The sequence below is a fragment of the Emydura macquarii genome, unplaced genomic scaffold (genome assembly GCF_026122565.2).
Source record: "Emydura macquarii macquarii isolate MOO-44397 ecotype Brisbane River unplaced genomic scaffold, CSIRO-AGI_Emac_v2 contig_312, whole genome shotgun sequence".
Classification (NCBI taxonomy): Eukaryota; Metazoa; Chordata; order Testudines; family Chelidae; genus Emydura; species Emydura macquarii.
In genome coordinates, this window is record NW_027130449.1 from 14,128,572 (window position 1) to 14,153,805 (window position 25,234).

General features: G+C 48.7%; 1 protein-coding gene across 5 annotated transcripts in view; it reads left to right on the forward strand.

The window, feature by feature from the left end:
• CEP164 (centrosomal protein 164) overlaps positions 1-24,654 on the forward strand; it is a 61,337-nt gene extending 36,683 nt beyond the window's left edge. For all 5 annotated transcript variants that reach the window (XM_067566062.1, XM_067566069.1, XM_067566074.1 and 2 more), the window contains 18 exons: positions 663-794; positions 1,825-2,041; positions 5,052-5,129; positions 5,388-5,519; positions 5,870-5,992; positions 6,621-6,764; positions 6,941-7,024; positions 8,141-8,209; positions 8,835-9,013; positions 9,823-9,949; positions 11,118-11,185; positions 11,676-11,883; positions 13,075-13,182; positions 14,385-14,499; positions 15,957-16,322; positions 19,376-19,442; positions 20,944-21,066; positions 21,520-24,654. In XM_067566062.1, coding sequence (XP_067422163.1) covers positions 663-794; positions 1,825-2,041; positions 5,052-5,129; positions 5,388-5,519; positions 5,870-5,992; positions 6,621-6,764; positions 6,941-7,024; positions 8,141-8,209; positions 8,835-9,013; positions 9,823-9,949; positions 11,118-11,185; positions 11,676-11,883; positions 13,075-13,182; positions 14,385-14,499; positions 15,957-16,322; positions 19,376-19,442; positions 20,944-21,066; positions 21,520-21,619 — 2,440 coding nt within the window. In that variant the 3' untranslated portion in view covers positions 21,620-24,654. The remainder of the gene's footprint in view (positions 1-662; positions 795-1,824; positions 2,042-5,051; positions 5,130-5,387; positions 5,520-5,869; positions 5,993-6,620; positions 6,765-6,940; positions 7,025-8,140; positions 8,210-8,834; positions 9,014-9,822; positions 9,950-11,117; positions 11,186-11,675; positions 11,884-13,074; positions 13,183-14,384; positions 14,500-15,956; positions 16,323-19,375; positions 19,443-20,943; positions 21,067-21,519) is intronic.
• The last annotated feature ends 580 nt before the right edge of the window (positions 24,655-25,234 follow it).

Consider the following 25,234-nt stretch of genomic DNA (forward strand, 5'->3'; position numbering starts at 1 on the left):
GGCCAGTAACCCTGTCAAAAAAAGAAATTAGGTTGGTCTGGCATGTTTATTTCTTGACACATCCATGCTGGCTGTTCCTTATAACCCTATTATTCTCTATGTGCTCACAAATGGATCGTTTAATAACTTGTTGCTGGAGGAGTGGAAGATGGAGCTCCCAGAGGAGATGGGGGGAGAAGCCAAGGAACAAGGCAAGGGATTTGTAGTAGAAGGGGTGCAGCATAAAAAGGGAAGCCGCATAAAAAGAGTGTGGTGTGAGATGGCAAAGCCCAAATTGCTGGATCCAGCCAGCCCACCTGGGGACAGCTTTTCATTTTCAGCTCTCACAGAACTACATAGCAGTTGAGCTTAGTTTATTGGGGAAAAAAATCTGTCCCAGTAATTTCCTGTAGGAATCCTGGTACATTCTTCCCCACCTTTGGGGCCTGTATTCTTTAGAATATTTTGAAAGAGTGCTGCAGAACTTTGAACTTAGATGTTCTCCTGTGTTCAGGAGCCAAATTTTAATGCATAAGGACAATGAATGGGGCCCAGATCCTTGGGAGAGCTTCAGCCAGGCTGGCAATGACTACAGGAACCGGCCTCTGACCGGGGGTCTCAAAAGGAAGCTGGTTTAAAGTTATGAAAACCTCTGAATATTTTTTCTCTTGCTGGTCATCCAGGTCTCTTAAAGAGGAGCTGGCGAAGGCTTCTGAGGAGGAGGAGCTGCGGATGAGGGAGGAAGAGGTTGAGAAGCTGTCAAAGTTGCGAGCCCAGATCAGCTCAGAGACAGAGGCAGAAAAGGAGAAAATAAGGTGAAAAATTCAGTGCGAGCTGCGTAAAGCTGTGAGTGCAAGCCTTACCTGTGCTCCCTGTAAATATAAACCTTGCATGCTATCAGGAAGCAAAGTGGACATGCTTACAAATGGCACTTGCCGTAAATGATGCCTTGGCTAACTAGATGATTTAATCTTCATGTTGACAGAGTTCCCCTATAGTAAGTATTGAGGAATACCCATAATACTGCAGACATTGTGGTAAATGTATCTGTTTATGGAAGGCAAAACCAGCCGCCTTTCATGGTGCCCACTGGATTTTCTAAAGTAGAAGAGGATAGCAACATCATATAGGGAGCTGTCTTTGGAAGGTATATTTTCTGATTCCTTTGGACTCGTCAGCCTGCATGAGTATGTCTACACAGCGAAAAGAGACCTGTGGCGGAGGGTCTCATAGCCCAGGCTGCAGCCCAACCTTAAATGTTGGCACTGCTATTTTCAGCCCCACAGTGTGACCTGAGTCACTTGACCTGGACTCTGAGACTCACTGCTGCTCTTTGGTTTTTTGGCTGTATAGACACACATGATGCCTGGGGGCTGTGGATGAAAGCCTATCGACAAGGAGAGCTGCATTACCCTTGGTTATTAGGATGCTTGAGGAGATGTTTGGAATGAGTAGACCTCTCATCTAGCTCTTTAAGGGCCATCAAGACTAATGAGGGGAGTTGGAGGAGACAGGCAAGGGCAGGAACTGAAAAATCATGAGCATAGTTTTCCTATCTATTTTATGTATATGTACAGACAGACAAAATGTAGAATAGAAATGTCTAATAGCTGCCTTTGTTCTTTGCCAGGCTGCCTAATTGTCCATTTCAAAGGCGTAGATTCTCAGTAGCACATTACATGTTTGAGAACCCGAGTTTGCTTTTGTTCATTTCTTTAGGCTTGCAATTCACACTTTGTAGCAGTTAGTTCCTACTGCAGGCTTGGTTGCTAAACAAAATGCAGTATTACAATATGACTGTCTCACTTACCCGTGTCTTCTCACCCCTTATCACAAATCTACCAGGGCAGAGCAGGAGGCTGCATTGCAAAAGCTGAGAGAGGAGTGGGAGTCCCTGCAGAAGGTGGAAAGGAAGAGCTTGGAAGAGAGGAAGAAGCTTGATTTGGAGATGCTAAAGGTGGAAGTGGAGGAAGCACAGCAGAGAGAAACAACAGAGCTGGCACAGGAGAAGGAGCGAGTCCTGAATGAGTTAAAGGAGAAATTAGAAAGAGAAAGAAAAGAGGTGAGACTCGCTTTATTACCAGGCAGAGTCAAAACTGCTACTAGTCATGCGGAGAAGACTTTTGTATTGTACTGCCAAGCCCATGAGATCAAATAGCACCTGCAAAAGCATGAGTCATGACGCTGTGATATGTCTCACTTCTATTGCACCTTTAAAGTCTTGTTTGAAGGAGTGACAGGTAGACCTCACTTATGGAGGAGGGAAAGGGCTGCTTGTTCTGGGCAATAGTTTTCTATACATGTTAATGATACAAGTGCCGGGGAACATAACGGAGATGCTCTAATAGTTTCCCACCAAATGCATGGTCCTTGGGGCAGATGCCTATGCAGTGAACTACGTTATAATCTCAGACTCCCTGTTTTCAAGACACATTGGTGTGTGTGTGTGATAAGAGGTGGATGCTGGGTTTGGTGGCTCTCATGTAATCATTAACTGCAGCTGGGCCAGGTGAAGACTAGATGTGCCTGTGAGAGCTGTCTGTGAGAAGCTGTAGGGTGTAGGCTGAGGGAGAGTATTGGGTTAGGTGTATCGGAACCTCCTGTGTGCATTCTGTGGTGCACCAGCCATGCTTGTGGGCTCTATATAAAAGTGTAATCCAGTATAACTGGAAATAGTGGGATAAAGCTTCAACTGCACATCAGCACAAGCTGCATAATGGTGAGACATCTCTGACTGGAACAGTCTTATGAGAAGTGGTGGAAACCCCCTTGATGTTGAAAAACCAGCATGGAGAATACATAGTGATTTAGGAAGGACTAGGTCTGACCTAATAAGTCTCTTTCCATCTCTGATCATTCCGATTCTAAATAACAGGTCTCTGCTTAAAAATGTTTCTCTTTAGTAAGGCTTTTGACACAGTCCCATGTGAGATCCTCCTAAACAAACTAAGGAAATGTGGTCTGTATGAAATTACAAGAAGGTGGGTGCACAACAAGTTGAAAGACTGTCCTCAAGGAGTAGTTACAATGGTTTGCTGTCAAACTGGGGGCACGTGTCGTCGGGTCCTGCAGGGCTCCATCCTGGGTCTGATGCTAGTCAATATTTTCATTAATGACTCGGCTAATGGAGTGAAGAAAATGCTTATAAAATCTGAGGCGGACACGAAGCTGGGAGGGTTGCTAGCGCTTTGGAGGACAGGATTAGAATTCAAAATGACCATGACAAACTGGGGAATTGTTCTGAATGATGAAATTCAGTGAAGACAAGTGTAAAGTATTACATTTATTACACTTACACAATGCCCAACTACAAAGTGGGGAATAACTGACTAGGTGTTAGTACTGGGTCTGGGGGTTATAGCGGATCACAGACTCCATGTGAGTCAGCAATGGGATGCAGTTGTGAAAAGGGTAACTTCATTCTAAGGTGTATTAAGAGGAGTGGTGAGTGTAAGGCATGGGAGGTGGTAATCTCGCTCGCTCGCTCTACTCTGCACTGGTGAGGCCTCAGCTGGAGTGTCCAGTCCCAGGCAGCACACTTTAAGGAAGATGTGGACGAACTGGAGAGAGTCGAAAGGAGAGCAACAAAAATTTGATAAAAGGTTTAAAAAACCTGACCTCTGAGGAAAGGTTAAAACTGGACCTGTTTAGTCTTGGCAGAGATGACTGAGGGGGAGACTTAATAACAGTCTTCAGATATGTTAATGGCTGTTATAAAGAGGGTGGTGATTGATTGTTCTCCATGTCCACTAAAGACAGGACAAGAAGTAATGGGCTTAATCTGTAGCAAGGGTGATTTAGGTTAGATGTTAGGAAGAACTTCCTTACTCTAAAGTTAGTTAAGCTCTGGAATAAGCTTCCAAGGGAGGTTGTGGAATCCCCATGACTGGAAGTTTTTAAGGACCAGTCGGACAACCACCTGCCAGGGATGGTCTAGGTTTACTTGGTCCTGCCCCACCCCCAGGGGAAGGACTAGAGGGCCTCTCAAGTCCTACATTTCTAGTCCTTCAAGTCCTGCATTTCTATGAATCCATAAAGCAGTGAAGAAAATAATTATTCCATGGGTGAGGTGGGTTTCATTTCTGAGAGGCAGCTGTCCCAGAACGCACCAGCCTTTCCCATGACGTATTTCTTGGTGGCTTTCTGACAGGAAGCCATCCTCTGTCTGTGCAGGGCCGGCTGAGTTCAGGCTTTAGTTCCAGTAGACTTATTCCAGTTTCTGAGCTGGCATCTGTCTTTCCCTCGCTTTCGTTTTGGGCAGAATTTAAAGACAATTCTATTTCCAGCGGGCCTGGTGCTTTCTGTAGACTGAGGGCTGAGAAAAGCCTTTCCCTTCTGCCCCTTGAAATTAGGGGTTTTACCATGACAGGCTCTTTATGAGGGAACCGGTCCAGTCCACCTGTGCCTCTTTAACAGCCTGGATGGGGCCTGATGGAGGGCAGCTCTCGAGAGAGCACGGGAGCAGGACATGACCAGTGGAAGCTGTGACATAGAGCTAGGAGGCCAAGGCAGGACAGAAGACTGGAAAGCTGCAGCTAGTTTGAGGAAGCCAATTCAGGGAGGGCTGTAGGGCGCGGGAATGACTCCTGCACATAGTAAAGGGGCTGTTGAATGATAGGCTGGGGACTCCTGATTCAAGGAGAGTGAACTGTTTGAAGCAGTAGCCAGCTGGGTGAAGCTGGTGTGCAGTATTAACGTGTGTAAGGCCGAAATAAATTGGACCTCTGAAGGTGAGTGTTTTCATTACTGTTGGAGTGTTATGATTTTTATTGAGGAATCCTGTGTGAGAAGGGAAACTGAGGCAGGTGCCTACAGCATGCCAGGCCACCAGTGGGCACTTGGATGGTGGAAAGCCTGTTACAGTCCCCGTTGGTGTTTGTTTTTAGGTCCATGTAGCCAGTGCACTATTCCAGCAACGTCTCTCATTGGAGGCAATGTGCCAGAGACCTTGAGTGCACTTGGGAAGGGTCTGAGCCTTGCACTTTCTCAAAGGTTAGGTATAAATCACTGATTCGAATAGGGCATTTGAAATGAGGTTTTTAAAGCAGGACTTTGTGTTGACACTCCTGTAGGCTGCAGAGGCGCTAGAGAAGCAGTTTGCAGCTGAGCTCCAGGAGCTAAAATCTACAGCAGAAGAGAAGCACCAAAAGGTAAAAGCCAGTGTTCCTAAAACTTGTAATAATTCTGCGCTTAATGGCTTCCCTAAATGTCACTGGGGCAGTTTGCATCACTTTCTTCCACCTTCTAAAGGTGATTCTTATCTTAATCAGCACTTGGGCATACTCCAGCTAGGGAGAGGCAAGCCTGAGTACATGGAGCTTTGCCGTGCTGCATACAGTTGGAGGATGGTGGCAGTGGGGTGGTCATCTCTGAAGGCTCAAATGACTCTGTGGTTTCTTTCGTGGCAGGTTGTTGCCCTCCTCCAGAAGCAAATAGCAGAGGCCCAGAGGAGTGAGGAGGCCCAACTGCACGAGGAATTGGAGAGAGCAGAGCAAAAAGTGCAGCAAAAAATGTATCGAGTTGTCGAGTTCAAGCGAGAGGTGATTATTTTTGTGCAACAGCCTGGAGGTAGATTGCCTCCTGGTACCCCCCAGATGCATGCTTAGCATGGCTGTGAGCGCTTGGTTTAAAGCCTCCCTCTGTGGTGGGGGGGAGGGATACCGTAGATCAGGTAAGCGCCATACACCATCACCTGGAGACTGAGTATCTTACCTGTACGCTTACCTCTGCCCGCCAGCCGGACAATGAGTGCATCAGGGCTGCCCTAATCTCAGTGCACGGAGATGCTTCAGCAGCATTGGAGCAGCAGTGTGTGTTGGGAGTTGCTGCTTTTGGGGGACCCGATTGTGCCTTACTGTGGTGTAACGCAGTCTGCCTGTGCCCACTGCAGCTCAGTGAGCTCATGGCAGAGCAACGCCAGGAAGTGGAGAAAGACCATGACCGGAAAATGGAGAGGATGAAAGAAGAGCATAAGGAAGTCCTGGCGAGAATTCAGGATCAGTATGAGGAGGAGGTAACGCTGCTGAGCGCCCAGCCAGCCTGGGGATGTCCTTAGCGATTAGCTCGTTGTCCCGGAAATGATTACCAGGAGCCCCATAGCGACAGTCCAGATCTGCCCCTTGTACAGCAAGGCTAAGGGTTGGGACCGTGCCAGGTAGTGGTGGCCTTTTCCTACTAAGCAGCAGTACCACAGGGTACTGGACGATCTGCCAGAATGGGTGAGCATCTTTGTGTGTGCAACTGACTTGTTACCCACGAAACAAGTGCACAGTTCTTTGCAAATGCATATGTTGTGCCTACATCAGAAAACTTGGCTCAAATATCCGTAAGCCTCCAGTTTCTGATTACAGAATCACTAATCGGTGTGTGTAGAACCATGTGCTTCCTAGGCCCCAGGCAATGAAAAGATTTCCTTTCTTTGGCCTCTTCTTCTCAATGTTGCTTTGCCTATCAGAGATTCTGGTCCTATCTGATCAAACAGTCTGCTCCACGGAGCTGTTTGGTGGCGGGTTGCCTGCCCAAAGTGGGGGAGATGATGTCCGGGGCGGGGTGTGGGTGTGTGGGAGAGAGCGCACACGTATGTGATGTTGCTGTAGAACTCTAATACTTTGCTTGCTCCTTCTTGGTTTTGTGTCGGGGAGGAGAGACAGCAAAGAGCCAAGAAGCTCGAGGTACTGAAAGATGAGCTGGAGCGCCTGAGACAGCTCCATGATGGGGAGCTGAAGGCTTTGCAGAAGGAGCTGGATGAGCAGCTCAGTGACTTGCGTCAGAACTACAAGGCAAAGGTGAGCGATGGCTTCTCTTCGTAGCATGGCTACGGTCAGCTCCGTGGTCTCTGGCTCCATGAGCGTGTGCTCTGCTCTCAGGAGACCAGCAGGTCCAGTTTTCTTTGCGGTGAAGTTCCGCTCAGCAAACCCCTCGCGTCAGGCTGCTGTGCCAGGCTCCTTCTCTTTCTGTACAGGAACGAAAACTCCAGGAGATGGAAACAGAACTTGAAATACGAGCGAAAGATGCCAAGGTCAGATCTGCTCAGCTGAATCACCAGGTGAGTGAGTCCTACTGGGCATGTAGACGGTTTCCTCAATGGCACTCTTCATCTCCCTCTACTCCTCGTGGGGGAGACCGTTGAGTGGGCCTCCATGCACCCGTTAAAGTCACAGGCAGAACTGGAGAGTAGATCTGGGCTGTGCTGAATGCTCCTGGAAAGCCCACCCCACATACACAGGTTCCTCGTTATCAAAGAGTCAGTGCCTGGGCTTTCTCCCTTGCTTTGAGGGAATACTTGTGCTTGTGAAAGGTAAGGGGCCACATGAAACCTTGTGTCATGGCAGTATGTCATTCTCAGTGTCCCGTTAATTCCCCACCTTCTCCGTATGCTGCAGTGCAAAGTTAACAAGCAATTTCTGGTTTGGAAAGTAAAATGGGCTCTCTTCAGTATGTGTTCTTGTGTGTGAGCGAGAGAAGGGAGTGGAACTCCAGGCCTGCCCGTGGAGCTGGCAAAAATCCCTGGCTGACAAACACCTGAAGCCCTGGATTGCTATAAAGGCTATAGATACCTCTGCTTCTATTATCTCTTGTTTTAATAAACAGCAGTTGAGTGTGGATGCTTATGAAAGGGAGGGGAAGGGACCTGAGCTGTGTTGGAGGCTGGAAGCTGCTGCGGGCTGCATGACAGGAGGATGCTACACTCTGAGGAGTTATTGCGTTTCAGGGTAGCTGAGCATAGCAGTAAGCTCTTCCCACAAGCAGACAGCACGCTTTGGGCTCCCTGCCTGCTTCATCCCTCGGAAGATGGAGCATCGGAACATTCTGAAGGGCTTGTGCTGATTAGCCCGTTCTACTCTCCGGGCCATGCAATGTAGTTGGTGCTGTGGGGCCAGGCACACAAACGAGGGAACTACCCAAGCAGCCCTGTTAATTTCAAGTTCAAAACACTTGGGAAGGGAATTTCCCTAAATTGGAAAGGGCCAAAATGAATGGGGAGAGATTGGTGAAAAACTGGACACAATTTGGAAGTATTTCACACTGGCCTTGAAAGCTGGGGCAGTGTCATGCCTAGATCTGACCCTAAGCCCAAGAGTGCTATGGAGTCAGCTTTCTTCTGTGCCTTCTGTCACGATGCTTCAATATTCACTTGTTTGCTCTTCACTTCTCTGTACAGGAAGAGGCCATGAGAAAGAAAAAGCAGCAGCTTCTGGATGAAGAGAAACAAACTGAGCTGGAGAGAAATGTATGTATGCCCGAGCCCAGGGAGGAGCTGCTGCCCTATCATTCGTTGTATCGTGACACACTAGAGCAGATCAGCACAGTGGCTTTAAAAACACAAGCTCAGAAATAACTCTTAAGTCCTGGATCTGAACATTCCCCTTATAACTCTGCTTCAGAGAGGAGCGCTGTCTTGTTGGCAGACTGATTAGCTGGGAGTACATTTTATCGTGGTGCGGAGGAGAGGTTACTACACACGGCTCTGCTTTATGGAGAACAGGGTTTGCTCGTCTGGGCCCACCTGCTCCTTGCCACGAACCAGGAAGCTAGTGTCCTACTGCATCTTTTGTTTAGTAATCTCACTGGGTTGTGAAAGCTCTGACCTCTAACCACTATGTTAATTGTAGAACTTCGTGTGTGGGGGGGGGACGAGGCCTAGAGGTTGACTGACTGCACCATGCAGTGTGAGGGGCTAGCTGGAATTGGGGCTAGCTATCTCCAAAACCACACTGAGGTTTGAAGAATGTGTTGTGCACGCTTAACTTTCATTGTCCTGTAAGCACTGCATGCAGCATTCATGTCTCTTGCATGTTGTATGCTTGTATTTCAGTGCTGGGGACATTAGAGAGTGATTTTAATTTCACTTCCAGGAAGCTGCTTTGGCTGCTCAGCTCCGCCTGGAGGAGTCTAGGAAGGAGCATGCGGACCTTGTGGAATCTATCCGCCAGTTGCGCAGGACTCTGGAGGAGCTCCAAGACCAGAAAGCTGAGCTGGAGTCCCAGGTGGAACTGTTGCAGTCCCGAAGTCAGAGGCTGCAGAAACGGATCAGGTGGGTATCCTAGAGACTGTCCCTGATGCATGTATTTACACACCCACCCCACCCTATGCCACTGACCACCTTAATGTTGGTGCTTCAGATTCATGCCAGATTTATGAGGGGCAGTGTTGCTAAATGTTAGAGCAGAGTGTTGGGGGCTAGAACTCCTGGTTTCTGTTCCCAGCGCTGCTAATGAGTGGCTGTGTAAGCTGGGCTTAAGTCACTTCACCTCTGTGTGCCTCAGTTTCACCCTCTGAAGCATATATCTATCACTTGTCTTCCTCACAGCTGTCTTATGAGGAAATGTTTGTAAAATGTTGTGAGAATCGTGGGTGACTGACAGAGTCCAAGGAAGATTAGGTGCCTCTGGGTGTCATACTTCCCAGTTCTAGTTTTTAGGGGTATACATTGGCATAAACCGCTCTTTTCCCAAGTAGCCAGTGGACTTGGTTTACATTAAAACCATAGTGTAGACCTGATACTTACTTTTAGACACAAACTCACTAGCTCCACTTCTCAGCCTCTAGGACCCCATGTTTACACTGCAGTAGGCATCTGGGTAGCCAGTGTTCTGGCTACCCCCAGCCCTGTACCTAGGCATTCATCCTAGTGGCCTGGATCTGCCATAGCATGAAGTCCCTGGTATTTTCCCTTTGGGAGATTGTGGGCAGGAGCCAGTTTGAGGAGTATATGGAGATCTGATTCCTACAAAGTGTTCCAATTCCTGTGAAAAGCCAGGCTGTGTCCCTGTCTGTTCTGTATGTGGGTGTCATGTCTTCCCTCCTGCCCCTCCATTGCTCATTGTGGATCTTCTGTGGCAGTGAACTAGAGGCTGCAATCAAGAGCAAACAGGAGACCCTAAAGGAGCTGGTAGTGGAAGATAGCATGGCATCTCCCAGAAAGGAAGCTGAGCTCCACATTGAGGACCTGAGAGAGACACTCCAAGCTGTGAGTAAAAGCCTTTGCGTTTCAGCTCCTCATAGAGGTGTGTGTGTCTGCCGGTCGGTCGGTCGGTCTTTCAAAGGCTCCCAAGTGATAGGGACTGAGCACATAACTCCCTTAGAACCTTTTGAAAATCCAGCCTAGGTTCTTTGCTGTCTGCTTCGGCTCAAATACAGAGGGGGGTCGGTATTGTTGCAGTTGGGGAGGGCAGTTTTTTTAAATTAAATTAGTGGAAGCGAAGTATAGTGACTGAGGCACAGGGCAGGCAGCCATGGGCCAGGGATCCGATTTCTGTCTCTGCCCAAGACCTGTTCCATCATGTCAGGCAGCTCACTCCCCTGTCATTGCAGTGAGTGCTTTGAGCTCCTGCATGGTGGAAGCCACAGCAGTATTATTAGTCTGCATGTTCATCCTTGCATGTATATACTCCAGGGAATGTCATCGGAGAGCATCTCCTAAAGGTCGCTTGTCCCACTACATGCTTGGCGTTTCCAAGGCAAGTGCTGCTGATCCTTGGCTCCCCCGAGGTTGTGGTTGCAATAGGCATCTGCCTACAAGATGTCTTCTGCTTACAGTGCTCAGATCGAGCACTCAGTAACGATAGCTTCTCATATCCGAGTGTGTGTCAGCAGGCAGAAGACTCCCTGAGTCTGTTCAGTAACTCTCAACAGGGCAGTGAGATACCTGGGACTGGATTTGGTTTTTCTCATTTAGGTGTGGACTTGTATCACTTGTGTAATGCTGAAGCAGTAAACTGTTGCATAGAAGCACCCCTTTCCGGAGCCTTATGGCTCCATTCCTCCCCCTGCCCTGAAAGGAACAGATCCGAACCCCCAGTGTACTCCTCTGTGCTGACATGGTTTGCAGGGGTTTTCTCCTTAAAAATAAAAAAGGAATGCATTGCTATGGTTTTGTTACCTTCACTGTACTTTGGCTGGGGAGATGTGGGGTGCCCTTGTACGAAGGAACTTGGGGAAGAAAGCAGTTCTTGGGCGGGGAAGGAGATCTGTTTTTTAAAGTGTTCCCATAGAGAAACACTCTTCTGCACTGGGCTATTCCGAGGGCAGTTTCCATGCTGCTGTCATTTACACTCGATACTCCCATTCTCCTGGGTTTAGGAGGGTCTGCTTTAGTTGCTTATTAATTGGTTTTTTGAAATGTCTGAACCCTCTAGCACTCCTCCAAAGAGACTGCTTCCTTAACCTCGCACAGCAATGAGGATAGTGACCTTCGACTTGACAAGTAAGCAACAGCGCGCCAGCCACTTTGAAAAACCGTCAATGAGGTGGTTGTGTCATTGATGACGGGCCGTCTGAGGAGACGGTCTTGTGGGAGGCTTGCGGTATGGAATGCACAGCCCCAGAGAACAAGGGAGAGTGCAGTGCTGTCGTCTTCCACAGAGCTTCACAACTTGATCAGTTATAGCACCTTGATTAGTGCAGCCGTTAGTGGGTGAGTCAATGAGTTGCTGATTGTGGCTGGCATGCAAGGCTGTTGCAGCTACAGAAAGGTCCTGGTGTGCTTGTTGACTGCATTTCAGAGGCTTGTATTGTGCAGGAGAAGCAACCCTGTTCGCTGTGAGGGTTTTTAATCACACTCGCCCGGTTTAGTCAAGTGAGTTAGAAAACCAGCCTCCAAAATCACTCGGAAATTCCTGAGGTCGGAGAGAAGCACTGAGACATTTCTAGGATAATGGTGTTTAAAAGCTCTCTCCCTCGATTCCCTCCTGCAGTGTCAGACACTACATTTCTGCCGAAGGAGTCTCCATAAAGAATGCCAAGGAGTTCCTGCTGCGTCAGACTCGCTCCATGAGGAAAAGGCACAGTGTACTGAAAGCTGCAAAGCAGCAGTGGCGTCATGACATGCAGAAGGCACAGGATGTCGTGCAAGATCCGGATAGCTCTCAGCTCTTGGAAGATGTGCGCAGGAACCTAGAGGAAGTGAGTTGGCACCCCTGTGGCATTGCGGTTCTGGCCCAGGAGTGGGAGTTCCAGGATGAACTGTGTTCCGGTCTCTGCTGCACACTCCCTATGTGCCTTTGGCCAAGCCTCTGAGGCTCAGGTTTTGAAGAGTTTGAGTTTGAGTGCCTAACTTAAGACAGGCAGGACCTGACCTTTCTCAGAGGTATTGAGCACCCACAACTGCACTTGAAGCTGGTTGCAGCTGGAGTTGCAGAGTCCTCCTCGAAATCAGCCCGCGTGTGTCTCAAGCTGGGCACCCACAGTTACTGTTAAACTGTGTGCAGCCCCTTCCTCATCTCGGGATTAAAACGCTCCCCTACCTCTCAGGGTGGCTGTAGAGATTAATTTATTGATGTTTTTGTAAAGCCCTTTGAGCCCTCTGCTAGAATATGCAACGTGGTGGTGTTATTGCCTAGGAAAACAGCTTGATAAAAACATAACATAGTTGATTCCAAAATGGAGGAAATGCATGAATTGGGACATTCTGTAACATTGCCACATCACAGAATCTGCAAATTGCAAAGGAAGGGCTGAGCAGCTTAGGGGAATTCCAGTGTCCACAGTTGTGGGGACGTGGCTTTGTAATTATTTTACACTTCTTTGTGGATGGATCCTGAAGCATTTGCTGACGGAGCTAATGGGCAGACTGTACAGTGGGATCGCTCTGCTGCCTCTCGTATGAATACGCAGGCTGCTTAGTAGTGCTCAGCAACTCTCCATGTTTGGGACAGGAAGTGAAGAAGAACCCTGTATCCTGTGTGACTGGAATGTAGGCAGGTGCCAGATGTAATTGCCAGATGTAATCACTCAAGCTGTAGTTTGGTTGGGATTGTGGGGGAAGGGTTAACACCTTAACTGTTATAGATGTGTTGCCATGGCATTTTCAGTGACAAGTGGATGTGATCTTGATTTTTATAATGGCTGAAAACGTAGAACCAAAGCAATTGGCCTTGTGGAGAGGGCAGATGGGGAGCTGTAACTTCCATTTGTCGAGAAGCATAAGTGTTTTCCCCACCCTTCCCTCCTGTGCTGTTAGTGATCCTGGAGTCAGCCCAAGCCCTGTCTTCTGTGTTGGGTTAGAATGATTTAAATGATTTTTAAAAAATCCAAATCCAGAAACCCCCTCATTTAATTTTCCTGTCTGGCTGGTGGGTGGCTGCTCCGCGGCAGGAATCAAATCAGTTGGACAAGATGCAGTCAGCCATGCGGAAAGGACAGGTGCTACTGAAGAAGAAGGAAGAAAAGCTGAGCCAACTGGAGTCTTCACTGCTGGAAGAGGTAACTGCCTGCATCTCAATCACTTGGCATTAGCCAGCCACACGCCCACAGAGCAGTGTCCAGAGAGAGCCACGTTCGCGCTCGGATGTGGACTTCATAGGGTTTCCAGTTCCGGTGAGGGACGGTTAGTTGGAGGCTGCAGGTGGTGGCTGCCTGGGTTTCTAGGAGTGTGTTCTCGGAGAGCCGTCTGGCTTCTGTTTGCATGTGGGAGAGGAGGCTGGTCACAAGTCTGGAAGGAACTACAAACCAAATTGGAATGAATCCACTAGCTATGTCGCAAGAGGGGCTGGAGGACGGAGGCCTTCTCTGATGCGGGCGGCTTGCCAGGCAGGCTTCTGTTTTTAGTTAAGAACTTGAGTGGAAAGAGCCCAGTTGTTCAGAGCAGAATGAATGATTTTCATGTGGCATTCGCCCGTGAGGCTAGAAGTGAATCAGCACTGTCTGTGATGTACGAAAAAGTAGAAGATTCCCATTTTCGTGCTTGCTAAACAGTGGTTTTATTAACTGTCTACATGGTGAGATTGCAGATACTGTACGTTCCCTCGGCTTGCATGGGGCCTGCTCACCATTTAATTGTGTGACCATGGGGTTTATATGGTAAAGAACCAGGAAAAATACATGGTTATTGGAGTCTTAGGAAGCCGAGGACATATTGGCTACTGAGTACTGGTAGCCAGTAAGCCATCCTAGATGCTAAGGCAGGAGTATGAGAGCCAGGACTCCTTGAATCTGGTCCCAGCTCTGCCGTGACTTGCAGAGTGATCTTGGGTGAGTTCCATAGGCCCAGCTCAGTGGGAGGTTCAAGTGCATAGCATCTTTGAAAGTCAGGGTCTTAACGGGAACATATCTCCCTGCCTACTCACCTTGTTCAATGCACACAGCCTGATGATTTCTGACTCCAGGGAATTGTAGTGTTCAATCCCAACACAAGACGCCCCATCCTAGGCTGAGCAGTCTTCCTATGCCACACTGCCAGCTTTCCTTCCCTGACCCGAGAGCAGGGGCCCAGATTTGTACTGCTATCTTCACATGGTTCCCAGCACTCCAACACTAGATTACCCAGTGCCGCCTGTGTAGAGCAGGTCTCTGGGATCTCGTTTGGAGTCACAGAAGCTTTATTCCCGGTTTGCTTTCCCATGGGACAGACACGTGTAGAAGATTTTTATTTTCTTCTGCTGTAAACATTTCCTCCTTTTGCCTAGCTGTCGGATGAAGACACACTGAAGGGTGCTGCGTGTAAGAAGGTGGTTACCTTTGATCTTAGTGATTCAGAAGACACGAAGAGCCTGAGCAGCACGGATGTCCCTCAGCACAAATGTAGGGTTCAGTGCCTCCTGTAGAAGTGCTTGCCATGAGCCGCGTTTGTGCATCGTACCCAGTGCTTGACATTCTACGCCCCTCTCTCTGTGTGTTCGTGGTCTGTATCTTGTCTTGTTTTCGCTGGTGCCCATGAAACACCATAGCATGTAGTACAGGTGTGCTGCCTATGCCAGCACTCTAGGCACAATATTTTGTATGAAAGAATGACTCCCTGCCTGTAGCGCTGTGTGTGTGAAGCTGAGAGCAACGTCTCCCCTTTGAATCTCTACCCTCATTTTGAATGTGGGTTAAAAATTATGGCTTTCAGTTTAGTGCCAGAAACCTTTGGCCTCCCTAGCAAGCGCTGCTCCGAATAGCCCGAAGTTCAGTGACAAAGGCTCAGGTGCCAGGTCCCCGAGAGCAGGCCATATTGCCCTGCTTCTTGCAGTCCGTCAGTCAAGTAATTGTTCGTTGGCTGAGTTTCTTTCTGTTCTTGTCTCCTTGGTAAAAGAGGCTGTCGCAATTCCCTTTGTCTTGCTCCTGTTGTGATTGTTCTTTGCTTGCCTGTAATCAGAGCTGTGTGTGTGAATGGCAAAATGCTTGGTAAACAGGTAATAAAGTCAAGGATTATGCTTTTTCCTGAGATGGGGCAAGGCTGATGGCTACATTTAAAAAAAATTGAACTATCTGCATGAATCCAAGAAGTTTTAGGACCTTCTTCCTCTCTAGAATGAGGGTTCTCATGTCGATAAAATCCCCATGGTCCTGCCTCTAACCTTCCCATGGCACCAGGCTTCTTTCATGATGTGCACGAGCCTGTGGAGTGCAATCCATCCATTCTGTCTCTGCTCAGTTTGTGTACAGTTTGATTATTGAGGCTTCTGCTGTGCCGTTCTTTCCGAGTTCATGTATATTTCAGTGCAGTGAGCACCTTTGTGCTGCTCTGGGAAGAGTTAGCCACTTGCAGGGGAACTGCTCTGGCTCCACGCACAAGGAGGTAGTGAGCAGGTCAGACACAAGTGCACTCATGCCGCAAATTGAGTCTTGTGCTGCAGGCCTTATTTCAGCTCTGCCATCACAGAGCATAGTGTCCCTTTGTATCCTCCTTGCCCCATCACAGTTTAGTCCTTGAAACCTCCAGGATCCTGTCCCTTTTCATCTCCTTTCCCCTAGTTCCTTTCCTCTACATCACACCTGGCCTGTCTTCTAACCAGAGAGTCCCCTTTTCATCGACATAGGTCTGAACCGGCCCTGCTGTCTCTGCAGCCAGCCCTCCCTCTCTGATGTTCCTTGCCGCATAGCTGCCATTTACACCATTCAGTGTCTGTGAAGCGTGGGGGGACGGTGCAGGGGAGGAAAAGTTGCTCTTGGTGGGGGGATGCTGGAGAATGGGTGCAGACTGCGGGGACAGACTCAAGGTCTACTTTAAATCTTATCCCTCTGGTGAGCTGCGGTTTTGTTTTTTCTTTGACTAGTTGACTTGAGGCCAGACATCCAGTTCCCTGAGCTCGACAAGTTCCAGCGCTTGACCAGCACTCTGCAGCACATCACCACTGAACTGAACGGGGTCCTTAGCACCTTGGGCTCTCTGAACCCTCAGCAGCCTCCTCTCTTCACTTCTCTGCAGGTGCCGACACCTGCTCTGCCCAGCGATGGTGTTCCTCTTTCCGCGTACACCTCTTTGGCAAGAGTTCAGGCTGCTGGCCCCATCTTGCCTCCTGCAGGGGTTCCTCTGGGTAGCCAGTGGGCATGGAGTACTGGTTTAAACTCCAACCTCTCTTCCACGGCCGGGCAGTCAGTGGACAACATGCTGGTGGAGAAATGGCGCAAGTATTTCCCAGGTAGGGTCTGCTGCAGTTCATCCTCCTGCAGAGTTTGCTTATCATGTCTGTTGCGTTGATTTTATGCTGTCACTTCTGTGCAGGGTGCAGCAAAGTGTCTCTTGTGTGCTGTCCGGTGGGGCTGCTCAGTAAGGAGAGGGACCCCATTTGACTAAGCTGAGGCTGTCTCAGCTCACCCCTGGTACTGCATGATCTACTCGACTCACCCTTCATCCTTCCACGGTAGATGGACTGACTCCATGAAGAGTCCCGTGTGTCCGTGTTACGAATGAGCTCTTTTAAAATAAAGCAAGGTCCCATCCAGGAATGCCATGGCCCAGCCCATACTGCCAGCAGGTCTCTTGGTGTCCTTGGCCAAAACACTTCTTTTCTGCTCTGTCTAGTTATTTCCCCCATTTCCATAGCATCTGAGCATCCCCCAGGTACTTAACATAGAAACAAGATTCTCCCTTCCCAGCCTGTAAGGGAAATGGCAGGAGTAGTTAAGATGGATTTTGTGCATGCGTACATGTGCACCTCATTGTGGGAAAGATGTGAGTGTTGTCTTCAGTTCTGAGTCCCATGAAGTCCCTGCTCTCTTATCTGTAGTGGGAGCGAGTTTCATAACTTTGGTCCAGCTGCCAGGGCAGTTCTGTGACCTGTTTTCCTGAGCCGTCCCTATATCAGCCTTCCTAATATAATGGGTGTAATCCAGGGTCTGCAGCCTGACTCAGGCAGGCCAGAACCAAGCGTGGGACCGAGCAACTGTGATGGGACCGGAGATATGCACAGACGAGCCTCATGGAGGGTTAAGGCACAGGTGCAATAGAGCACTGTAGTCTTTGCTTCCTCCCCCACTCTTGGCTCTGTATCCTCTCTGAAGGGGGAGTGCTGCTGGCTTGATGAATTGCCTGCAATGTGATGGAAGCTTGTTAAAGAGAACCTGTGGTGCGTCTGAGCTCAGAGCTTGTGGCTGGCTAATCTGTGCTGGGGGCAGCCGGTCACCTCCACAGGTGAGAGTGAACATCCTAGATGAAGTGAAGGTGACTGTGTGTGTCTCTAATAGACAATGAGCTTCAGTGGCAGATAGTCCAAGGAGCACTGTAGCTCGCTGGGCTGGGCCCGTGGCAGAGGAGCTCACACAGCTCATTCTGGGAAGTGAAGTGCAAAGCTGATCTCATTACACTGTTTCCAGAGCACTTCAGCGGCTGACATTAGCACAAGAATAGCAGTCATTAAAGGAGGGAGCAGCAGAAGGAGGAACTTTCTATTCGATTGTGCTGCCTCCTTGGAAACATACTTAAGGGGGTGTTGAGACATGATGAACATGGCTCCTAATTTACAATTTCCTTAGGAGAGCCAGTTTTTCTTTTCTCTTTGTATCCTGTTTAAACCTTTTACCAGAAGACAAAATCCCCAACCCCTACTCCTGCTAATCCTTAGCCAGCAAAACCACAGCAGCTCCAGGATTAATGTCACGTTTGTTTTCACTCAAAGTCCTCACTAGTCATTCTGTTTCATATGCCCTCTTTGGATGTGGTCTCCTTTGATGTGTGCCAGCAGCTGACATCAGTATCTGGGAAGTGCTGTGTGCATGCACTAAGGAAACAGTAGTTCCCTGACCTAGACAGTTGGGCCCAGATTCAGGAAAGCACTTAAGTATGTGCCTAAATCTCATCAGCTTCATTGGGACTTAAACGTGATTAAAGTTAAACACGTGTAAGTATCTTACAGAGCCTTAAGACAAGCATTTTTATGGGGCCTGTTCACTTACAGGTTTTGTGTCAAGTTGCCTCATTTTGTGGGTGGTGATTGCCTCCCTACCCTTGCCCTGTGTTTGGTGGTTGTGGCACTGGCAGACCCTCTGCTCGTATGTCAAGTAAATGACGTTAGAAAGTGGTAGAAGGAGAACTTTGAAGATCCCAGGTGGGGTGGACCCTCTTCTCTGCATTTGGGGGGACAAGGAAACCTTGGGGCTCTTTTGGCAGAGTGGTGCTTATCTTTATGAAAGATGAAATTTTAAACCTAACACAGACGGTATCTCTGGCACACTCTGTGCTATGGAAGGGTTGTGTGACATCCTCTGTGGCATGTGCCCATCACCCATTCTGACTTGCATCCTCTCTGGAGTGGCTCCTTATTACACGCCAATCTCCTCCTTGTCGATGAGGATGATCTTCCCTAGAAAGCATCTGTTGTGAGTTCTGCCCTTGGGCTTTGGAGTCAATGGGAGAGGCACATGGCTCTAAGAGCAGAATTGAATCCTTCTGCTTTTAATTTGTTCTCTGCATACTTGTAGGTAAACTCCAGTTATCCACAATTCAGCAATGTCCTCTGAAATTGCTCCTGTGTTTTTCTGAAATTCTCATTATCCCCCCCACCCCCCCAAAAAATAAAAAAAATTCTGATTTCCTATGTTCCCTGAGCCATTGAAATGACCCCGATTTCCCATGAATGTCCCATGCATTCATCTCTTGACTCTGGATTTTACCTTGATAGCGTTAACGTTAATGGGAACAACTGGGCTCTGCTCCTTTTGAGGCCATTCTGCCTGGTGCCTGGACATGGATTGAGATGTCTAACTTCAGGCACAAAGTTGGAACATTTTGGCCGTGGACTGTATTAATAATGAAAGTGCCAGTCTTTAAACATTTCAGGACATGGAGACAACCTGGAAGAGAGAAATTACAATTAAAGAATGAAGGCCTATCTAATCTTTCCCTTTAGTGGAAATAAAGGATGCCCCATTCTTGAGGGGGATCCCAACAGAAGTTAGAGGTCATGATGATGAAAGGTTAGAATAAACAACAGGAATTGGAGAGGGAATTTGCACATTTCTTATTCCCCGTCTCCCAAACAAAATGGGAAGCACCAGGAGATCTTGCTGCAAAGATCTTCATAAGCAGTGTCCAAAAGTGCCTCCGCATGTGCTTCCCCATGCAGAGAGAATGTGCTTATAATGCAAATAATGACCAGGTAGATGAGTGCTCTGCTGTGCTCCAGTTAGACCCTGATTGGAAGCCTTTCCTGGATTGTGTGTTTGTGTTTATATTGAATGTTTCTCTCTCTCCCAGGTGGACTCCCATCATTCAGTGGAAGTCCTGCCCCTCTGGATAACAAGCTAGGTTATATACCTGCAGGGTAAGACTCCTGGTCTTTTGAACATCCCTGTTTCAAAGAGCTGCTCTTTTTTCTTTGGTGTGGTTTGCAGGTCACATACGCTATTTGATGTAACAGTAGTCAGAACAAAATTGTATTAGCCAGGTTCCCATGTAAGTACTCACTTGCAGCTTCTATAGCAGTGCTCCCCGTAGGGCTCTTATTTCAAGGCCAGAATATGATGGGTCTCATGCCAAGTGTGATTTCACACCCATGATGAATGCTACAGGGCTGGCCTGGTTAGGAGCAACTGCTGCACTATGGGACGCAATGCCTTTTTGGCTGAGTTGTTGAGATCTTGGAGGGGAGGGGGCCAGGTGGAAACGAAAGATCCTTCCTTTCAGAAGGAGATGGGGATGGACCTGATTTCCCAGGCAACATGTCCCTCTGTTAATAAAAGAGGCTCTTGTCTCCAGCGCTGCAGCTGAGTCACTGGTGAGTGGACAGTACCCACTGATACCTCGGTGATAGGCACGAGCCCAAAGCACTCCCTGTCCAAGGAGCAGCTTCTCTGGTGGCTCCCTGACCTCTCCTAACGATCTCCTGTGTAGGCAGGATTGCCCTCACCCAGGAACGTTTCCCAGAATGCCTTTCTGGAGCTAGTCCGATAGAGCTGCAGTTGCTTGGCTCTGCTGAATTTTAAGAGGCCATTTTGCGAATGGCTGCTCATGTGATTCCTGTGTTCCTCACTCTAACCCAGAGCTGTGTAAAATGCAGTGAGGTTCTTGGGTACAAAGGCTGCGATACAACCCCCAAGTCTAGTCCTTTGCAAAAGTCTCGGTATTCTGCAGTTCCAGACTGGCCAAGGACCACACCAGCAGCGCAGCTCTCTGCTGGTTGGACTACACTAGGGTCACAGTTCGTGTTTCACCTTTGCTGATCAGCTGCTCTTCCAAACCTTGACGGCAGTCCTTTTCAGAGTCTTCTCCTCTGCCCATAGAACTGTGGCCTGGCCAAGCAGCACCTGGAGTAAGGGGAACACGCCCTGCAGAGATAGGAGCTTAATTTCCTAAGCCTGCCCTTCCCACTTCTCTCAGCTCCCTTGTGTCTTAGTCCAGTTAAAGAAGATGGAAGTTCAGCCTAGAGTCTCTTTCTGCTGGGCTTTTGCTACCCAGCAAAACTGCATTCTTCTCAAGGGGCAGCACAAGTGGGGAGCTGCCTACCCCCTTCCTTCCTGAAGAAGAGTGTCATGGTGGTGCCTGTCAGCAGTGGATAATGGGGTAAATGGAGACAGGGTGCATGGGTGCTTGCCAACAGAGGAGGCTTTATGTGATGCTAAAGAGACCAGGAGACTGGCAGCAGCTGAGTAACGTGGCTGCTGAAACTTCTTCCTAGTGTGGTGGGTGAGAGGAGGAGAGGACACTGAGCCGAGAAGAGTGCTTTCTCTTGCAGCAAGCTGTGGCTATTTCCACAGCAGTCTGTCAGTTTCATTCCAATCCGCTGGTTCATTTCTTGCCATACCTTTCTCTCTCTGTCACGACAGTGAGCAAATCCGCCTGTTCCAGCGCTCCCAGATGCGAGGCCCTGAGGCAGACAGGACTAATGTCCAGGGAATGATTGAGGCCAACAAGAAATGGCTGGAAAATTTCAAGAAGGATTCAAAAGTGTATCCTTTGCTTTGGTCTTGGTCTTGTTGTTGTTGGCACTCCTGGTGCTGCTCTCGGTAGAAGCTGAAAGTCAGCAGTGACTGTGGAGCAGTAAAGGATTGAGCAGCGGCTGGGGAACTCGGAGCCTGCCTGGTTTTGGTCCCAGCAAGGGACAGTGTTAAATGGGGCAATAGGTCTCTGCTCTCTCACAGCATTACGCTCTTTGCAGCTCACGTTGGTATGGGCAACGAATCCCGGGGTCCCTGGGACAGAGCGATCTGTCCTGAGCACGGTGCTGCTTTGAGTTCCATAATCCTGCTTTAAGTTCATTTGACTTGTGTGCAGAGGTCTGAATACAGCATGTGAGCATGAGGCTTGGTTCCTGCTCCTTGTTACTTGTTCTCCTCCCATGTCTACATTCACATGTGCTCATTTCACATGTAAGCCATGCTTTTCCTTCACTCAGCTTCCAGTCCTCTCTTTCCAAGCGCACAGAAGCCCTCTTCCAGCAACCCTGGCCTGGTGCAGCTTGGATTGGATGAAAACAATCAAATTAAAGTGTACCACTACTAAAAGGTGACGGAGCCCCACCAAGGACGGGTGTGGCCTTCCCAGCCTTACACCCCAGAAGAGAGCCTGGCGAGATGGCGACACAGCTGCGCTCTGTTCCCTCTTACAATACATTGCGTTGCACTGCTACCCAGCGGTCTCTGGTCTGTCTTTTTGCTCTGCCCTTGAAATAAAGTTTCTTTCCAGGAGGAGGGAGAAACTGGACTTCCCAAGTGAATTCTTCTAATCCTGTAATGTGTTCAAATATACTTTTATAGACTGCTTAATCCAGTGGTGAAATATCAGGGCTTCAATAAACCAACAGTTCCCTCATTAGTATTCCAGCGATCACTTGACGGATCTGTGACTCTCCGAGGACTTTGAATAACTTGTCGTGGGGGAGGAGGTGAAATTCACAGAAAACTGGTGCTAGAGGAAATGGATGCACAACAAACAGTGGTTGCAGGTGACTTCAGACCCCGGCCTCTGTGGCACAAACTTGAGTTTGGGAGAATGAAAAGCAAATACATTTTTACATGGAAGAGCACAATTGAAAGCAATATAGTCAGAGCTTCTGGGCACCAAGTCCTTACTGAACAGAGTTGGTTTTCTTCTTCCGAATCCATCCTCCTGTTACAGTCAGAATTCTTTTTAACACTCAGTGGTTAGTTTGGTTCTAGTCGAAAATGTTTTGTATTCAGTGCATCTGAGTTGTGAGGCTCAGACTGATCCTTCAGGGGACAGTAGAGGCTAAGCCTCTGGGAAGGGCTTTAACAAACCCACTTTCTTTTTGGTGGGGCAGAAGCCATAGGACCAGACAGTGCCTGGTGGGGTTGGCTGACACGATGGAGGAGACTTCCCCATTCCCCCAAACTGCACGGTTCTAGTCAGGGTGACTGCAAAAACGCTGTTGGGGGAGTCTGTATCCTCCCTCGCTTGGATTTGCTGAGAGCTGGGCTGGAGGACGTAGTGGGCAGAGACTGTCATAGGGAATCTGTGGCTGGTCTCCACTAATGCACCCATTGTTATTGGTGTTGGTGGGACTAGACCAATAGGTGTGGCCTGGAATAACCACCAGTAATAGATGGATTCCCCCCAAGCCAACTGCTCTCACCCTGGGGGAGCCCAGCTCCAGACATGGGTCTGGCGAGAGGCTGTTTGCGATCAGAGCTGAGCTTAACAGTACACAAGGCAGACTAGCAGCGGCTCGCTGCTGTGTCTGCTCTGTGGGACTTACGGGAGGGAGAGCTGGTTTGGTCAATGAAATGGGTGGCTCTGGCTGGGCCGGAGAGGAGGCTGACACGTAGAATAAGGGGTCACTTTTTCTGACCGCAGCCTTGCTGCATGCAAAGCCGCACACCTAGTTTTGTAAGTCACTCCCTTGGCTGTTTTCAGTAGTGCCTGCAAGCCGCATTGCCCTTCGGTGGGGAAGACACTTCCCTGCCCTAGCACTCGCTCATGCTGTGGTGCCTGAGCCTGAGAGGAGGCAGCCCTCAGAGCCACGCAGAGCTCCAGGTGTGCAGCAGAGAAGCAAGGAATTGTTCAGCAGGGAGCATACGTTTGGGAATTAGCCCAGGATGCAGACTGCCAGATATCCCATCAGCTCCCCAAGTGGGCTCCAGTCCAAAGGCCACTGAAGTCCATTGTAAGATGCTTTCCTCGGCTTTGGATCAGTCCCTCGGAGTGGCTGCAGTTTGAGTCATTGCCTTGTGGAGATTAAAAATCCATTTGGCATTTGCCTGAATACAGCCTTTAAAAATGATATCCTGATCCTCGGTTCTGGGTCAGGGCAGTGAGGAGGAAATGGTGAGGGGGAAGAGGCTGCATTTCCAGCTGTGGTGTGGTCCTGTGTCATTAGCCATCTTTCCTCTAAACTGACTTGGTACATTTATGCTTTTCAAACAACGTGTTTCTCTGGCCATTTTTGTGACTAAAATCATGCATTAAAGGGATGCTGTCTGATGAGAAATCATCCTTCAAACAGTTCCGACCAGAGATGACTAAAAGAGAAAGGACAGGAAAGTTGTAGCTTTCCACGCTTTCAGACTGTTTGCATTTCTCTGCTTGGATAATGAGGATAGGCTAAAACAGAAAAGTGAAATTGTCTAGTCCGTTTTGCTTTCTGATTGTCATGCACTAGCACATGCTTGCAATGGTTTGGATTGCAAATGCTGCAGGGGACTGTTTACATGCAGACAGAAAATGTTTTATTTAAAATTTTAAATTTACCGAGAAAATGTCTGTATTTACATTTCATAACTTTTTTAACAACACCTAACTTTTAAATCTTAAACTGCCTGATATTGTTCCTTTTAAACAAGGACTTGGAGCCGTTCTGCAGACAGATCTAAGTCGGTAAACCGGGGTGGGGTGGATTTGTTCTCACAGGGTCTAGCACTAGCATCTCTTACTCCTCCTTGCTGATACGGTGAGGGCAGGAGTCCCCTAGAGACACTGCTGTCAGAACTCCCCATGCTGCTGTCCTTTCCTAAGGAGAGAAACCTTCGGGCACACTCAGCAGTACTGAGGGGCCTTGAGTGATCACTGGGACCCTGCAGGAAAGAATGGATCATAAAGCAGATTTCCTGCCCACTGTGCCAGATTACACAAATCCTTGCCTGCAGGATTTTGCTTTTAGCCTCGCTGCTATTAAGAAAACCACATGGCAGCCCTTTCTTCTTTTCTTTTCTTTTTTTAACAACCTCACTTGTGGTGGGTTTCCACAGCCCTGAACCCCTCTGCAGGCATTTGGACATTATTCCCGAAGCACACAAAGAGGAAGACATGCCCTCTTTTGAATCATACCTGTACATTCTAGAGAGCGTATATTCTTAGTGTGGGAAAAGACTATTTTATTAACCAAAATCCTTCGTTTGACGCAGGTCTCTCCCCCTTGTGAAGCTTTAAACTGTACCATTTGTATGCAAATTAAAGTGACACGGGTCTTTTTTGTGCAATGGTGGTGTTTGCAGCTTTGGTTTTTCAGCTGAGGTTTTTGTCTCCCTCCTACCTAGCCCTGGGTGTCCAGCTTGCTTTTCGCTGTCACGCAGGCCCTTCGCTCATCTCTAAGTTGTATTGAGGTCACCCCGCCAGGGTCGCCTCTGCCAAGTTCAAAGACCACGTCAGCTCATTGTGGCTCTATCTCCACAGACCAATCTATTAACTCTCTGGGCAGGTGCTCAGTGGGGTACTAGAGTGTTAGAAAACTGTATGACAAGAGAGGGCGTCCATACAGCTTTCAGTATGGACTGATTTTGGGCAGCCTGAGCCCAGTTTTCTCATGGGCTTCTCTCCTGCCCCTTTGCATGCACCTCCGTTCAGCCCTACTACACTCCTGAGCCTGTGCCAAGGTCGTAGGGCAGGTATTGTGCTGGAATAGACTGGGAGGGTATCAGCTGGAGGGCAGAGGGAAGTGTCTCTTGCTGTGGGGCGGTGGTAATTACAACTGCACTCTTTAAAGGTGTGGTCGGAGTCTCCACAGAGCTGTGTTCCTGGGCTGTGTAGTGCTTGGCGCGGACCACCTGTCCCTGGGAAGGCGGGGCTGTGCTTGCTGTGGAGTTGCACAGAGAGCCGCTCCCCAGGCAGTCAGCTGGCACCCGGGGATGTTCGTTGGCTGACTCTGCAGATGGGCTGTCTGTT